The 18,697-nt window shown below is 33.6% G+C and overlaps 1 protein-coding gene across 1 annotated transcript in view; it reads right to left on the bottom strand.

The window, feature by feature from the left end:
- Nucleotides 1-11,303: 11,303 nt before the first annotated feature.
- The window catches only part of LOC107566477 (proline dehydrogenase 1, mitochondrial-like), a 29,018-nt gene continuing 21,624 nt past the window's right edge, over nt 11,304-18,697 (bottom strand). Inside the window, 3 exon segments of the mRNA XM_016251937.1 lie at nt 11,304-11,356; nt 16,429-16,519; nt 17,676-17,775. Of these exon segments, the coding sequence (XP_016107423.1) occupies nt 11,304-11,356; nt 16,429-16,519; nt 17,676-17,775 (244 nt within the window).

The following is an 18,697-nucleotide window of genomic DNA, read 5'->3' as shown; positions in this document are numbered from 1 at the left end:
GGGCATAGAGGAGAAACAATAATGTACAGTATGTGGAAAATAATGTGTTTTTTTAACCTTAAACCGCACAAACACATTTCATTACACCAATTACACAAAATACTGTTCTTTTTAGCAGCATCATATGACCCCTTTAATGAAAAAAGAAAATCTGGATAAGAGCGTTCTCTGCAATTATAGACCAATCTCTAAACTTCCATTTTTGGCCAAGATTTTAGAGAAAAGTGTTTTTATTCAACTTATGAGTCATTCCTTGATGAAAATTATATTTGTGAAGTATTTCAGTCAGGTTTTAGGAAGCATCATAGCACAGAAACAGTGTTATTAAAGGTTTTTAATTATATTTTTTGGCAACTGATAAAGGGAATATGACTGCACTTTTGCTTTTAGATCTCACAGCAGCATTTGACACAATTGACCATCATATTCTCATCTCACGACTTGAAACATGTGCTGGCATCTCTGGAAATGCCTTAAATTGCTTTAAATCCTATTTGTTAAATAGAAATTTCTATGTTTGTATGGGTGAGTGTACATTAGTTTCATCACCTTTATCATGTGGTATTCCTCAAGGGTCTGTGTTAGCACCACTTCTCTTCTCTCTCTATATGCTCCCATTAGGTTCGATTCTGTATAAATACAATGTGTCCTTTCACTGCTACGCAGACGATACACAATTGTATGTACCATTTAAGTCAAATGATTCCACTGCCATGGAAAGATTGTTGGCCTGTCTGAATGATGTCAAGGCATGAATGTCTATACATTTTTTGAGCCTAAATGAATCGAAAACAGAATTTTTTTTTTTTTTGGTCCCTCTGAACTTGATAACGCAGTTCAAGTTAAACTGGGTTCCCTGAGCCCCTTTCGGAAATATATTGTAAAAAATTTGGGGATGATTTGCGATAGCGCACAAAAATTCAAAAAGCAGATAAATGAAATTGTCAGAATGGTCTCTAAGATTAAACCTTTTTTATCCCAGAAAGATTTGGAAAAATGTATTCATGTGTTTATCATCTCGAGATTAGATTACTGCAATTCGCTATATTATGGTGCTCAAAATAAAATGTTAGACAAACTGCAGATGGTCTAAAATGCGGCTGCAAGAATGCTAACAGGCACTTGTAAATTAGATTATATTACCCCGGTGTTAAAATCATTGCATTGGTTGCCTGTTTCTTTTAGGATTAATTTAAAAATTGCATTATATGTATTTAAATCTCTGCATGGCTGAGCTCCATCTTATATTGCTGATCTAATTCAGGAACAAAAGCCAATAAGATCCCTACTATCTCAATCACAGAAACTTCTTGTTGTAAGATGAAATATAGAGGGGATCACGTGTTTGTGGTCACTGCCTCTAAATTATGGAACAGCAGGCCGCTATATATTAGGAACGAACCGACGCGCGATCAGTTTAAAAGCCACTTGAAAACATATTTTTTATGATAGCGTTCGATCATAGATCAGTGCGAAGGTTGCTAGTACCATATTTGTCTCTTCTGATCCTAGTTAAGATGTATTTTGATTGTCTTTTTCAAGGTTTCTTTTTATTATTACTTATATAATTATATGGATGTGATCCCTTTTTAAAAGTTGTCTTCTGCTCATTGTGTTACTGTTTGTACAGCACTATGGTCAACGTTGTTGTTTTATTCAGTGCTTTAGAAATAAATTTGAATTTGAAAAAAAAACTATTAAAAAAAGACAAAATTACTAAAATACTTAATATAAAATGGAAAATATAAAAATAAATTCAAAACATTCTTAAAACTATAATAGTATCTCAATGATACTAAAATAGCAATTTCCATATTATTTGGTTGTAGTTTTCATGAGAAATTATTAGTATTCAAGTAAACTACCATTGCATTTCATCACTTGTGACTTATGTTGCACTTCACATAGTTTAGCTTTTGTCTGTTTGCATGCTATATTTGACCATGCAGTGCATAAAACGATCACAGAGAGTTACATAATAGATGTTATGTAATTCATACAGTACTGTGATGAAAGTGTGACATTTATGTACTCTCCAATTCGTGATAACATTCAAAGACATCCAAGACTTTTTGCAGAGTCATCCAAACATTTGCAGAACAACTTTTTGGTGGAAACTAGACTGCTGCAACATAAGCAATTTCCAGTTATTTTAACAAACACCAAGAATTTATGAATCCATGAAAGAGATGACTGTGCCAGCGAACTCATACGGCGCAAACGACCATCTGTAGCTGTTAGTTCATATAGAAGAAAAATGAATTGCAGTCTTCTTTAATTAAGCATCAGTCTGCAGGTTTTGTTGTTGCTCATTACGGTCTGGAAATTTTGGGCCCAAATCAAATATACAAGAGTGTAAACAACAAATTCTTCTAGCTATGCAAACTTAATTTCATGCATTATTGAACTACAAATTGAATCAAAACGAGCCTATAGTTCATAAGAACTCATTGTGTTTGTAGCAGTGCTGCAAAGTCTCCTTTAGCAAGGATTAGCATAAACTACATATTCTAAACCACTACTATTATACAGATTTTACAGACAACAGTTTGTAAATACAATAACTGTAGAAATATATGTATTTAGCAACCTGAATAGCCCGAAGTATACATCATAGTCGAACGCACAGCCTTCATTTGATAGCATGCGTGCACACAGGCACTCGACACATGCGCTACAAAGATTCATTAACCAGTGTCTGTGCTTTTTCTCTCCAAACGTTAAGAATTTTGTGGGTATTTTATTCATATATAAAGAACCGGACTCTTGAAGAGAAACAGCTACTCTTCTACATTAATGAACTGTGATGTACACATTTTGTTCACTTTTCACACGGGCCATTTTGAGATACCACAAATCAAGCTCATGTCCAAATCAAAATGCTGTACGCCTCTATTTACATCATGAGAGTGCAGTTTATTAATATTTCAAGTCTCTCCTCTGGTGAACCTATCCAACAAAACAAACAATTTTATTGAGCAGTAAGGGTAGTTGAAGAGCTGCATAAACCTCCTGGAAATCCTATCAGAGATACAGTTTAGTCACAGAATGAAAAAGCTGTGTTGTGCGGTCAGAGCAGTGTTTCATAGCTCAGGGATGGATGGTGCTCTTCAACCCCTGGACTGAATGCACAGCGCAGATTAACTTTACCATGAGGACAACAGATCCCTCGTCCACAAGTCAGGCATACAAAAGCAGCTCTCCACATGTGCACAGAAAGCAAGATGCAAGACAGAGATGGACTGAGACAAAACGAGACTGACAGAAAGACTAAAATCATTAACTGATAAAATCACTCACTCACACACACACACACACACACACACACACACATATATATATGATAAAAGTTACATAAATATATAAACATGTATTAATTATCTATTTACCACCTATTCATTAATTTCTAATTATAAATGTGTTAACTAAAACTAATCAAAAATTATTTCCATTAATTTAAATAAAGCTAAAATAAAATTAAATAACTTAAAATAAAATTTGAAATGTCGCCTTGGCAAACCTACAACCGAAATAAAAATAAATTAAACCTAAATAGAAATATTATTTAAAAACTAATAAAAATGACAAAATCACATTAAATAAAACAAAGTAAAATAAAACAAAGTTGTATTTGTCAAATAAATTCATAACTCATAGCTGCAGTACTTGTGGACAGTGAAATGGACTATAAATGTGCCACTGCTGCTAGATTTAGCAGTGAACTTTAGCTGGCATCACTCCGGTTTCTCCGGGGCATTTATGATTCAGCACGGACCGCATCTGCTCAGATCGTGTCAGATGACCCATAGCAGAGAACAACAAGTCCCTGGATATGCCAAAGTTTATGAAGTTCATGGGACAGATTCTAAACGGTTTGTTTGTGGCATGTAGACAAATGGACATTATAATGTATAATTCTAATTCAGGATTCAGAAGGAAATCTATTCAGTAGATTGTCAAATTGTTACATAACCTTTACATTAAACCTTTACATTCACCCCCCCAAAAAATTGGCTCAAAATGTACTCACCCTCAGGCCATCTAAGATGCAGATGAGTTTGTTTCTTCATTGGAACACATTTGGAGAAATTTGACATTACGTCACTTGTTCACCAGTGGATCCTCTGCCCTGAATGGGTGCCGTCAGAATGAGAGTCTAAACAGCTGATTAAAGCATCGCAATAATCCACACCACTCCAGTCTATCACTTAATGTCTTGTGAAGTCAAAAGCTGCATGTCTGTAAGAAACAAATCCATCATTAAGACATTTATAACTTCAAAACGTTGCTTCTGGCTAAAATTCAAGTCCATAATCCATAATACTGATCTATTATGGTAGTTTACTCTATGTTCAAAACACTGTGTATTTTAACACTTAGACTATCTAGTGCAGTGCCATGCCTCATAGACCCACATTATAAGTGCATTACTACAAATATCTCTTTGTTTGTTTTTACAAACTGATGGATGACCTGAAATTATCTTCTGTGGCAGATAAAGCTTCACTTGTGCAATCTTGTTACATTGCTAACACAACAGTTTTAAAATCCACATTTGTGGTATGACTAATTGTAATGCTTTAATCTAGCGAAAGAAACTGTTGGAGATGTGGATGTGCCAAACAATGCAGCACATTTGAGTATAAATCTTAAATTTATAATAAAGTAAACATCAAATAATTACAAATGACAAAATAGTTACCAAACAGGAATTATGTGAAAGATATAATTATATGAAATCTGAATATATACAGTGCTTATAAATCCTTAAAAATATTATAATTGTAAAATGTAAATCTGAAAATGTATTGGAAAATCTGAATACTTATAAGTCTGCACACATGTATAGTTCCAAACCCGTAAACCTTCGTTCATCTTCGGAACACAATTTAAGATATTTTTGATGAAATCTGAGAGCTCTCTGACCCTCCCATAGACAGCAAGGTAACTACCACATTCAAGGTCCAGAAAAGTACCAAGATGATCGACAAAGTAGTCCGTGTGACATCAGTGGTTTAACTATAAAGTTACGAAGCTATGAGAATACTTTTTTTTTGTGCAGAGAAAATAAAAATAACGACTTTATTCCATATTTTCGTCACGCGTCCACAAGTGACGCAGTAGAGACAAAAGTGTGGAATAAAGTCGTTATTTTTGTATATGTTCCGATAAATATAAAAAGGGATTCCACTATCATGGAAAACCTGGATATAGAAATTCTGGAAGACCTAGAAGAGAACTAATAAAAAACGTTATTATTATTTTATTTATTTTTTTATTTAAATAAAAAGATTACTTCTTTTTTTAATTACTAATCAAGGCTATTTATTTGATCAAAAATACAGTAAAACAGTAATACTGTTAAATAGTTTTACAATTTAAAACAACTGTTTTCTATTTTATTTTATTTTTAAAATGTATTTTATTCCTGTGATACAAAGCTAAATTTTCAGCATAATTACTCCAGTCTTCAGTGTCACATGATCTTTCAGAAATCATTCTCACATGATGATTTGCTCAAGAAATATTTATTATTATTATTATTATTATTATTAACAATGTTAAACACAGTTGTGGTGCTTAATATTTTTTTGTGGACACTGTGATACACTTTGATGAATAGAAAGTTCTGATTTTTTTTCTGTAACAGTGTAAAAGTGTCCTTGCTGAATAAACCTATTAATTTTTTGTGGGGGAAATCCTAATGACCTATCTAATAACACATTTTGACCTTTACAAACATAAATAGTGTGTCTGAATTGTAAGCAAACCATTTTTTGGACTTGTTCTTCTCAGTGAATCAGTTCACAAACGTCTGCAGTAGAATGATTTTTATAAATCTGTAGGCCTATGCACTAATCGAAAAATTACTAGAAATTCACAAATGATATATATATATATACTTATTTATTATCATACCATTCTTTTTGGTAGAATAAAAATGCTAAAATATAAAGAAAATCATAATTTACACAGCTAACGTGCATGCTTTGCTCTTCATTATGTTGCATTAGGACAGTAATAAAAGACAGGGCAAGAAATATTCAATGATCCAGTGAAACACATTGCATCATAAAAGTTATGTTATTGTTAGCTAAAACTAAAAATATTAAGAATCATTTTTGGTAATTGAAATGAAGCTAACTAAAATACAATATAAATATTAGATGAAAACTGACATAAGTTGAAGCACTAAAATCATTAAAACTGTAATAAATAAATACAACTAATTTTTAAAAAAGTATTAGTTTTTGTTTTTTATATATTTCTATAAAAATGCTAAGACAAACTAAAATGAAAATGAAAACTAAAAATATAACAATAAAAGCTCATTCAAAATATTAACAAATACTACAATATAATACTACAATGCATCACTGCATCATAATTGTGATTTCCATAAAGACTTGAATGCAGCATCAGAGCTATTTGAGCCAATAAACTGAGCCATAAATCCCATGTTACTAATCATTGCTGAGGTACAAGAACATCAAGACAACACTGACTGGCTGATGGCACCACACCCTCACTAGTGAAAGATAAATTTGCTAAATCTTAAGTGTATATGGAACGGAATTGCAAATATAATGGTTGTTTTCAAACAGGTTCTGCCATTGGCTGGATAAACAGGTAGTCCTACCCCAAACTCACACCACTGGATGAGCCAGTGTTGCTGTGTTAGGCTGGTTGAGACGTAGTCACAGCTGAAAAGGTTGTATTGACACAATTAGTGTGCTTAATAATGGAGTCCATGGTCAGACCATTCATTTATTTCTGGCCTCGGATGAATCTGACCGTCTATCCTCTCCAATTAACTCGAAACCTCTGACTGCTGATCAGCAGGAGAAAATCCACACCGCCTTGCAGGGCTTCCATGAAAAACAATGCAGTCCACCCACATTATACAGACTCCCTCATAGTGATGCCCATGCGCATGTCCTCTTCCTCACACTTTCTTGTTATCCTTCTTCATCGGGTGCTGGATCCATCACGTTCAAAGTGAAAGAGGGCATCTATTAAATTGTGGAGACGAATGCCCTGTTTGCAATGCATTATACATGCAGAAAGAAAGAAAGACTGTATGAGAGAGAGAAAAACAGAAAGGAAAGACATACTGTCCTTTATGAAAACACACACCTTTTTTTCAGTATTCCAGGAATGTACCAGCTGGTAAAATCAAATTAAGAGAAAACGTCAAGGCCCCTGTTAAAGCACAAAAGTTAATTAATTCCACAGTTAAAGCTCAAACGTGGTTTTAATCTCTTCTGTCAATGTTAAGACCGCAGCCCATGATAATTGTGGCCAAAGTCAACCACTACCTTCACTCCCATCTGCCAGTCAGCATTTCAAAAAGTACTTCAGAAAGTCACTAACTAAAAGTAGGTTAACAACCTAATGACATTACTGAAGGAATTACTTTTTGAACACTTCTACCATTTGCCATTGGTTGTTTCAACAGATAGTCCCGCCCCAAACTAACACTATTGGTTAAACCAATGTTGCTTTGCAACACAATCACCATGTTCGAATATGCCTTCTTCTATACTGTATAGTATGTAAAAAACACTATGGCAAAAGAGTAGTATGTCCAAATTCATGGGCTGCAACTGGAATAACATTATAGTAGGCGAAAAACAGTATGTGACAAAGGAAGTATTAATCTCTTCTGTCAATGTTAAGACCGCAGCCCATGATAATTGTGGCCAAAGTCAACCACTACCTTCACTCCCATCTGCCAGTCAGCATTTCAAAAAGTACTTCAGAAAGTCACTAACTAAAAGTAGGTTAACAACCTAATGACATTACTGAAGGAATTACTTTTTGAACACTTCTACCATTTGCCATTGGTTGTTTCAACAGATAGTCCCGCCCCAAACTAACACTATTGGTTAAACCAATGTTGCTTTGCAACACAATCACCATGTTCGAATATGCCTTCTTCTATACTGTATAGTATGTGAAAAACACTATGGCAAAAGAGTAGTATGTCCAAATTCATGGGCTGCAACTGGAATAACATTATAGTAGGTGAAAAACAGTATGTGACAAAGGAAGTATGTCCAAACTTGCAGTACTCATAAAAGGGTAGACAAAAAGTACTCGGATGACTTGCTACTTCCAGCAAGATGCTGAAGGGTACATATGATGGACACTTTACAATCCCATGGGGCTACGGGAGAGGATTTGTGAATGGCAGTGAAGTGACACAAATGGTGCTAGTAGGTCACATGATAATGACAACATGGTGAAGGTAGATTACATTGATACTATATATAGCATACTTTTTTTAGTGGTCACGAAGTAATTATCTATTGACAATAAGTATCTACTCAAGAGAGTATGCAATTGGCTGTGTTCAAATATGCCTATTTCCATACTATATAGTATGCAAAAAATGATTGCAAAAGAGTAGCATGTCCGAATCCATAGGCTGCATCCAAAATTGCATAATTCTCTACTATATAGTAGGTGTAAAACAGTATGTGAACAGAGTAGTATGTCTGAATTCACAGTATTCGTAAAAAAATTAGAAAAAATTCCCCAGATGACCGTTTATTTCCGGCAAAATTCTAAAGTGCGCATATGATGAACACTTTACTATTCCATGAGTCTACGTGAGAGAAAAAAATTAAACTGATGCTGGAAGTTCACATGACAAAAAAATAGAATAAGTGATTAAAAAACTAACAAATAAAAATATAAAAAGCACAATATACAAAATAGACAATAGACAGTACGACAATAGACAGATATGCAAATGCAAAGGATGCTGGCCAACGGTGTCACAAATAAGGGTTTCTGAATTCTACACATATCCCCTTTAAAAGGTTAAATAAAAATACAAAAGTTGTGTAAACTCATTGAAAAGGAGAAACTTCACCATTATGAACACTAATCACACTAATGGTAAAACTTTTACAACAAAATATAATCAAAAATATGACAGAGATGAAACATCTATTCATTCTGAATAACAAATATTTCTGTCATCATAAGTCCTCATGTTTTGACCAAAACACACAAATTAATCAAGTGCATCATCAGTGGATACACTTACAGTAGTTGTATATTCATTAGAAAGTATTCATTTAAGTTATTATTTCCTTATGTGGTTATAATAAGAATTAGAAAAGCGGTGGGGTATAAAAGTTGACTATTTAATTGTATATGTAATGTCAGACGTTTCTAGATTTAATGGTTCAATCAGTCGAGTTTGTCTGACAACATGGACAAGTTGGATATTTTACAGTGACGTAAGTTGAAATGTTTCTAGTTTTATTTATCTAGTGTCTGTTCAAGTTTAATGCTGTGTGATCCTTGTTGTTTTTGTGCTCGTTATATACTTAAAAATACATTCCCCTCAGTGTGTGGCTAACTACTCTTTAAAAAGCTAGCTTGACAGTTCAACTACATTGGAATTAGGAGAAGCTTAGCTTCCCACTGGTTTTAAATGTATTAACCTGAAAAAAGTAAATACAGGAAATGAATTTCAAATATAATGAATTTAGCTAGAAACTATAAAGTATGTGACAAAACATTCTGAAATCAAAACAATTTCATGATATGTAGCATGTCTCAATAATTTAGTTTAATTTAATGGCATTTTCATTGTGTGGACATTTTTATTCTAAGGGGGAAAATCCATACTACTAATTTAGAGGGGCATGAGTGAGGGTAGATGATGACCGAATTTTCAGTTCAGAACAGTTGATGTTAATGTGGATGCGTAATTTCTGTGAACGGGCTTACAGTGGGTGATTGTGTGAGAGTCATTCTTTACCAAAGCATTCTGGGATATGGAAAACTTAATGGTTTTGCTCTGCATCCTGTTCATTTTAGATGTTTCTTGTGAAAAAGAAGTGTTGTATTAAATATGCACTTGTAGGTAATATAATATTAATTAAATAAAAGGCCACTTAAGTGTAATTAAAGTTAACTTTCATGACTATGTTTCATAAAACACTAAAGTACACTGTCAAAAAGTGCACTTTGCAATCATGTTAAAATAAAAAATAACTTTAAAGTCTACTGTTGTGCACTTATTTTGATGAGTTGACATACTATTGCACAAAGTATTTTATTATAGTTTTAACTGTAGTGTTTTTTTTATTTGACATTACTTAATAAATTTTAATTGCATGCAATTGCAACTTCATCATTAGAAATGTGTAATTTCTAAACATTTAAATACACAGCATACAAGTTTCAGTAGAAATGACATTAAAGTATATACCATTAATAGTTTACCATTAATGCTTTTCAGTATATTTGGCACTAAACTGTAGTATTTCAAATGTGCAATAGAATTTCAAAGACAGTAGAAATAGTTATGAAATTACATATAAAGACGTGCTTAAGCCCTGCTTAATTGGTTTAAAAAAGCACTGAGAAGTTCTACCTTAATGTACATATAAACTATAATACATTTTATTTTAATTGTAAACAACATGTAATTAAGTTCTGAAAATATTACATTCAATTCGCACTTAAGTATATTACTTTAAAGTATATTATTTCCATAATAAGTACTCTTTCTGAAAGGATGGTAAAGTGTACTTCTTTTTCACAAGGGTTAATACTGGTCAGGCAGCAACTACGACCAGTTTTGCAGTTCACACAAAACTGCTGACAACACAAAGATGTAGTGTCAGCATAGATAAGATGGGACTGTTTGGGGGTTTAGGGATTCTGTTATGTTATCATTATATTTTGATACGAAGCAGTATAAGATTAGAATCATAACATGTTCGCATCTTCCTTTTAAATCTCGAAAAAGGCTTGTATAACAGCCTTAAGTAATATTTAATTTGTCAAGCGGAATCATGAGGTTAATTCCCACGCTGACAGAGGTTATTAACCTCACGCTCTAAAAAATAAGGTTTATTTTTAGCTTACCATACCTAGCCCACAGCTTCAGTGCATATTGTTATGTAACATTATATATAATCAGTTGCATACAATCAAACCCCTTCATTTCAATGAATTATTCATTGCATACAAATGGAAAATACACTTTGGGCCTTTAAACACAGTCCAGTACACTGTAATTTATGAACTCACAAACAATAAAAATAAAAAGTACCAGCTTCTGAATTCAGAATGAGCCAAATCATGTTTTTCACAGAAAATAAGTGAAGCAATAAATATGGGACTCACTTTATATGTAGATTACAGTGTACAGATGTACATGCCACATTGTAAAGAAGGAAAGTGATCTAAAATTGTTTAGTTTTTTTGTACACACACCCTATCTGAGGCAATATTTCTTCACTTGCAATCTGTTTATTCATATTTGGTCATATTCAGAGACCCCATGTTGGTTTGAATCCATTCTTTGTGCAGACGTCCCATGCTGCTATCACAGATAACAATATTGAATGTTAGATAAAAATTATGTGCTGCTTTTAAAGGGGCTATATGTAGAATTCAGAAACCCTTATTTGTGACACCGTTTGGCAGCATCCAGCAACTTATTGCTGGTGCTCATACTCATGCACATGCACATGTAAAGTACAAGGGACTGAACATGATTCAAGACCCCGATATACTCACATCAAAGCTGTTTTTCATTCTCGGCTTGGAATCCAGACATCGTCCATGCTGCTGAGAGTGAAATTTAGTTGAATATAACGAGAACAAAAATGACAGCGGTGAGAAAACAGCAGTTAGGAAAGCATCTGATCATAGCCAAGTGCATATGTTTGCACCAGTTCTGCAATTCACTGGCACCATGTCGATGGATGAGGTAATTAAATTACACTGTTATGATAGTTTGATTATAACATATATTTTAGACTATATAGGTCTGGTTTTGTGAGATTATAGTTTGAATTAATCCCTTTGCTTTGCTTTGCATGGCACATTGACAAAAGGCTCTTTTCGCATTATCCTGAACATTATAATCATTCATTTCATGTGAGAGACTCTCGGGAACGCATATATATGCTTTCGGATTTAATCAAAAATATCTTAATCTGTGTTCTGAAGATGAACGAATGACTTCATTTTCATATTTGGGTGAACTATCCCTTTAAGTTTGCTCAACTAACTAATACACAAGTTAAACTTGGTTGGAAGAATCTGTCAAACTAAGAAAAGTCTACATCACTATTAGTTTATGATAGTTATAGTTTTCTCATTTTAACTTAAAATGCAATTATATTGAACTTGAACCTACAAGTAAAGAAAACATAATTAGTTTTAAATTGATAGAACTTACTATATTATGTTTTCTGAAAGCACCAACTTTATTAACTTTTTTCTAAACCAGTTCAGTGATTTGAGATGTAATTTTGCATACTAAATAGTATGGATGATATGCAAATTAGGATCCAGCCATAGCCTCAACGGAACACTGCATGTGGAGTGTATTATGGTCTGTCCTGTTATTTTTGAGAGCAAAAAGGCCCAAAAGGTTGTTAATTCATCATGGATTTAAAACGGGATATAAATGGATGAGGAACTGTGCCATTTACTTAAGAGCAATTGTCTAGAAATCATTAACTTTGGCTCAATTAATTAAAGCTTGTTATTCATTCATTCCCCAAATACTCCACAGAGGGAAAGAAAATATTAACAGAGCGAAATAAACCATTGGTTAAGCATAAAAGACTTCATCACACAGATAATAAAAGAGTAGATTTAATTCCCGCTCTGTATATGCCAAACACCAGAATCATTATGCTGAAAACCTAACTTAAAATCATCTCATCAGAATTTCAAAAGTTCATCGAGCACGTCTAAGCACAAGAGAGATATCAAGAGCAGCAATGGCGCAAAAATAAAGTCCAGCTCGTTCCATAAAACATTGTGGGTTTTTTTATATTATTCTCAATTAAATACACAGCGCAAATTACAAGATTTGGTTTGAGCACAAACAAACCACTCACTTGGAATATATTACATCTGAAATGTAATCTGCTTACAGGTTTATGAGGTTATGGAAATCCTGACGACAAGTTGTTGCCTGCACTCCAACTTACCCACAATCAGGGGCGGATCTACCGGGGTGGCACGGGGTGGCAACTGCCACCCTAAGAAAAAGCTGTGCCACCCCACAGCTTTATTACATTTTGATTTGGATACTATATACTATACTACTACATATTGTTTAGATATTATCAATGGCTACTTTTTTGTCTTTATCTGTTTTTTGTTCAATTTTTGTGTTGTTGTTTCTTGAAACATTGATTTAAAGTGTCAGTTACTGCATTATTATTTCAGTCAAACCTATAAAACCCCTTTGTTACCCCAAACTACATACACTCATTGGCGCCCCTTCAGCTGGTGGCGCCCTAGGCGACCGTCTAGCTCGCCTATGCCTAGAAACGGCCCTGCTCTTATGAACCGGATCTTTTTGAGTCAAAACCACAAAGCGCAGCCCAGTTCACTTACGAATTGTTTTTACATTTGTTCGTGAATCAGATAATTACTGCTTTTCAGGTAACTCAGAATTCCTCTAAGAAATCTAATCCCGTCCGGATATGTCTGAGATTCATCACGTAATTGTTTGGTGATCCGATTCTCTGACCGCTCGCTCCACTTTCATCATGAATATAAGCCGAAACAATAACATGAAATCAATAAGAAGATGCCGATCACGGAAACTAATAGCAGAGTTAGGTAAGAATCTAGTCCTATTGCAGTTTTCTCGATTGTTAATATAACTGATTTTAGTTAGCACTTAATTCCCCAAACCATTAAGTTTTCAAAACAAAGACACATTTCTCAAAAAGTTTAACAATGAGTAAGTTAAACATTAGGTAGCAAAACTGATGACTCACCAATCAGAATCTCTGCATGTCAACAATGGAGAGAGGAGAGAGCTGAGCCAATCATCTACAGGGGTTTATACTTACACACACAGTATAATTACAGTACCAGTACATTAGATAATGGAAATTTCATTATTCTATATGTACAGTAAACTGTAGCACATGTTGTACACCTGCAAGCATGTGACTGTCAAATTTTATTTGTAACCATTTTTTAGGCCTATGTGTACTGCATTTTTGCAGAACGGAGAATGACTGCTTAGAGATATAGTTAGTCTTGTGTCAGGAGACCAAGAAACTGCTATAGTACTGCTTACTGTAATGAAATTTAGCAGAATGTGCAGAGGATGCTAAATTTACTTTTTTATTTTATTTTTTACTGTACTGTATTGTGGTGCATGTCAAGTTCATACAATTCTTTGGTATGTGAGCTTTTCTACTGCTCACACACAAAATCTTTACTTGTCACACAATTTCTGAAACCTGACAATTAAGATGATTACTTAATGGTAATATAATATTTGTGAACACAACTGTATATGTCAGACCATAAATCCCCAAAAACTATGCATGGGGGCTTGCTTTGGTGTTGCCACCCCTCATAGAACCCATGGCACCCCTTTGCCACCCTAAAAATTATTTTCTAGATCCGCCCCTGCCCACAATTCCTCACTCCAAGCATGAAATGTCACATACATAAAATATAGTTCTCGAACTCTAGGCGTTGTTATCCTTAAATTCAAACAGTCATTATCAGAAAGTGATACTGATGTGTTTGTTTATTACTGTTTAAATGATGCTTATATTTTTATTATTGGTGTTCCACTCGAGGAATAAAGGTGGGGTATAAAGCAGCAGTGCACACTCAGGCGTCTGACATTTTAGGAGCCCTTTCAGAGTCATAAAGGTGCCGGAGAGATGGATGAGGGAAGAGAAAGAGTGCAAAGCCAGACCATCAGTGGAATGGAAATATGGAAATACTGAGGAAAGTGAATTAGATGAAGATTTTATGGAAAGGGAAGTGTATAACCTCTCTTTCTTGACCCTTACAAAAATGCACCGAGGCAACCACAGTTTCCTCTAAAATACCATTGTTACTTACAGTTATTGCTACTGGAATGAAAACTGTTGTTATTTGGTATTAGCCACCAGACATTTTGCTACTTTAAAATGATCTTCTAATAGTTTTATGGTTTTCAAGTGATTTTTTAAATGAACTTTACGATTGTGAAATTATTGTCATGAGAGCTAAGCACATTTCCCCCAAAATTTTCATTACCGTTATGCATCTAGATATTTCTTTTCATTTGTGTATGCTTTTCTTCCATGATCCTCATGATATTTTCATCACTGTAATAAAATAAAAATACTTTAATGTGCAATACCTATATCTACTACAAAATATGAATTGTAAAGGTGGGGTATAAAGCAGCAGTGCACACTCAGGCGTCTGACATTTTAGGAGCCCTTTCAGAGTCATAAAGGTGCCGGAGAGATGGATGAGGGAAGAGAAAGAGTGCAAAGCCAGACCATCAGTGGAATGGAAATATGGAAATACTGAGGAAAGTGAATTAGATGAAGATTTTATGGAAAGGGAAGTGTATAACCTCTCTTTCTTGACCCTTACAAAAATGCACCAAGGCAACCACAGTTTCCTCTAAAATACCATTGTTACTTACAGTTATTGCTACTGGAATGAAAACTGTTGTTATTTGGTATTAGCCACCAGACATTTTGCTACATTAAAATGATCATTTAATAGTTTTATGGTTTTCAAGTGATTTTTTAAATGAACTTTACGATTGTGAAATTATTGTCATGAGAGCTAAGCACATTTCCCCCAAAATTTTCATTACCGTTATGCATCTAGATATTTCTTTTCATTTGTGTATGCTTTTCTTCCATGATCCTCATGATATTTTCATTACTGTAATAAAATAAAAATACTTTAATGTGCAATACCTATATCTACTACAAAATATGAATTGTAAAAACATGCTTGTAAAAATTTAAAAACATCCAACAATTGTGTCTTTATAGAAAATATAGTGAATTTTAAAATAACACTTATAATATAGTGCCATAATTGTTTACAGTGTGACATTGTGAGATTCACCCATTAATATTTAATAAATGTTTGACCAACTTTGTTTTATTAATGCATATTTTCTATCTTGGGAGCACTTTATATACTCCCATATATATATATATATATATATATATATATATATATATATATATAGCATAGTGTGACAAATATATAGCTTAAATACTAATAATTTTATAAAGTTATAAGTAATAACTAAATTATTAATTATTATATTAAAACGACATCAATAACATGTAAGTATATTTTATACAAGTTAATATTCATTTATATACATTTAAATACATACATTTTATATTATATTTGCATTTTTATATTTTATTTTTATCTATAACTAATATACTATACACACACACACACACTATAATAATTACAATTGTATATAATATATAATGGTCATTCAATTGTAAATCAACCCCAACTATGGGGAAAATTGCTTGTCATTGTTTGACTAATATTGCAGTTTATTACAGGATTTTTACTTAAAACAATCATTAGCTGACATTTTATACACACACGTGTGTGTGTGTGTGTGTGTGTGTTCACCTAATGGAAAGTTGATTTGGTCGCACATTCTCAGGAGCTGGCTGAAGTACACCTTCTTATCTGTGGGTGCCAGACCCATTTCATTCATCCTGTTAGACCATAAACACACAGAGTGCCGTCACAGAAAGTGAAAAATGAGAGAGGCCCCTTTGGCAAGGTCATTTAATTCCGGATACATTCTGGCGATTGCTCACTCAAAGTTTTACACCCTCTTATCGGTTACAGCCATTACATGCACGAACAAGACACATTTTGAGACACTTAAGGTGATATTAAGTGTGAATGATGTAAAAGGAGGGTAACTAGTGTGGACCTCCGTATGAATCATGCCCTGGTGACACTCTTTGACATTGTGACAGAGAATGTTAATGGCATCGGTCACTGGCACACCTTTGTCAAATGAGGTTACACCCCTAAGGAGTGATTACATAAAATTAATGATTGCATATTACATTATTAATTTAAACAAATTAATTTACTCCCAGAGGGATCTAAATGTTACTGGTGATGCAGGGAAAGTCCTGATATCAAACAACAACACAACTACAGTACACTCGATATGTGAATGTAACTCAGTGTAACTCTCAACTTTATGTCCAGAGGCTGATTTTTAAGCAGCACAACTGTTTTCAGCATTGATCATAAGAAATGTTACTTGAGCAGCAAATCAGCATATTTATAAAGATTTCTGAAGGATCATGTGTTATTTTAAATGCATTTTAAACAGTTCTAAATAAATAAATATAAAGCTAATAATTCGAATAATAATAATTTGAATTCTAATATTATTTCACAATTTTACTGTATTTTTAATCTTATCCCAGACTTTGTCTTAAAATATCAAGATCCATCATTAAAATATTATTACATTTTAAAAATGATAATCTAAACAAAGATTTAAGTGTACTTAAAAGTTATTGTGCATTGGAGACAATCATATCAGTGAAGAGAATGCTTAACAAGAAATTTGAGAGATTTGATAAAAAGAATAAAAACTTCAGATAAACATCACGTGTTTTTTTCGACATTTCCAATCAAGCTGTAATTCTGTCAAACTGTGCAAAAAAAATATATTATATAATGCATTTTTGAGATACATAAAATTCTAGCTAGATATTCTAGATATTTTATTCTAAAAAACGATATTTGAGTTGTGGTGGAAATTACATTTGTTTATGATGGTTCACATACTGTATATAATAGAAAGACAAAAGGAGAGAGGGGGTAAAAAAAAAAGAAAAACTGACCTTCTGAGTGTGTTTAACAGTGTCTAGATTGTGCGATGCCACCATGACATTTGCTTTCTTATTCCATTCGATCTCCTCCAGCACGTAATCCAGACACTTGAAAGACACCAGCTGCTCATAAATCATCCTGCTTCTGGTCTGCACTTTCAGCCAACATGACTGTTGACCGCCAAACACAAAAAGCTTTTGAAAAGATCTGATTTATTTTGAAAGCTGTCAGAATCTGCCTTAATCATAAGAGGCTTACCTATGGTGAGATAAGCCAAGACTCTAGATAAATCTCTCCTGCCTGTGAAACATTCTGTCAGCACATAGACCGTCTGAATGAAGCACAGTTCAGAAGAAGTACGATGTTCAGATAAGGTCCTAGATGTAACAAGTATCTTAGGACTGCTGATCTGGACTCAGAATCTACTTGGCCATGTCATCTTGCTCCTTAAAGAGAGGCAAAGTGAACCTGACCCAAGACTTCTGCTTTCTGAAACAAAACATTCTTATTAAATGAAGAATTTTTCCATAATTATCTGTTCCAAAACAGCATGTTATCCACCTAGATGGTTTCAGTAAACTCCAAAAATGGCATACAATTATTTCAAATGACCAAACAAGCTTTAAAATAGTTAAAAGGCTAAAAAAAACATGAATGTCGTAATTAACTTGCATAATTTAACATTTGTATTCTTCAGCAATTGTCATTTTTATTGAAGAACCAGACTTCCTATAGTCTAGTACAGTGTTTCCCAACCGGGGTGCCGTCTGTCGAGAGCAGGGGTGCCGTGTAAAAAAAATCTTTTTTTAATATTTTTAAATTGCTAAAATTTTCAAAAAAGCATCTATTATATAATATCCATTTCTGATGTGGCCAATAATTAAGATGCACCGAAATTTCGGCTGCCGAAAATTAGTTCACCGCTCAGGTTTCACTATCACGTGGTGTGATGCTCTGCATATTATCCCGCTCTATGTGTGTGTGCGCTCCACTCAGTCGCTCCACTCGTATACCGTTCATGCTCATCGGAACA

Source organism: Sinocyclocheilus grahami, unplaced genomic scaffold, assembly GCF_001515645.1.
Source record: "Sinocyclocheilus grahami isolate Dianchi unplaced genomic scaffold, SAMN03320097.WGS_v1.1 scaffold1078.1, whole genome shotgun sequence".
NCBI lineage: Eukaryota > Metazoa > Chordata > Actinopteri > Cypriniformes > Cyprinidae > Sinocyclocheilus > Sinocyclocheilus grahami.
Note: the sequence above shows the minus strand (reverse complement) of the source record. Positions and strands in the feature narration are given on the sequence as shown.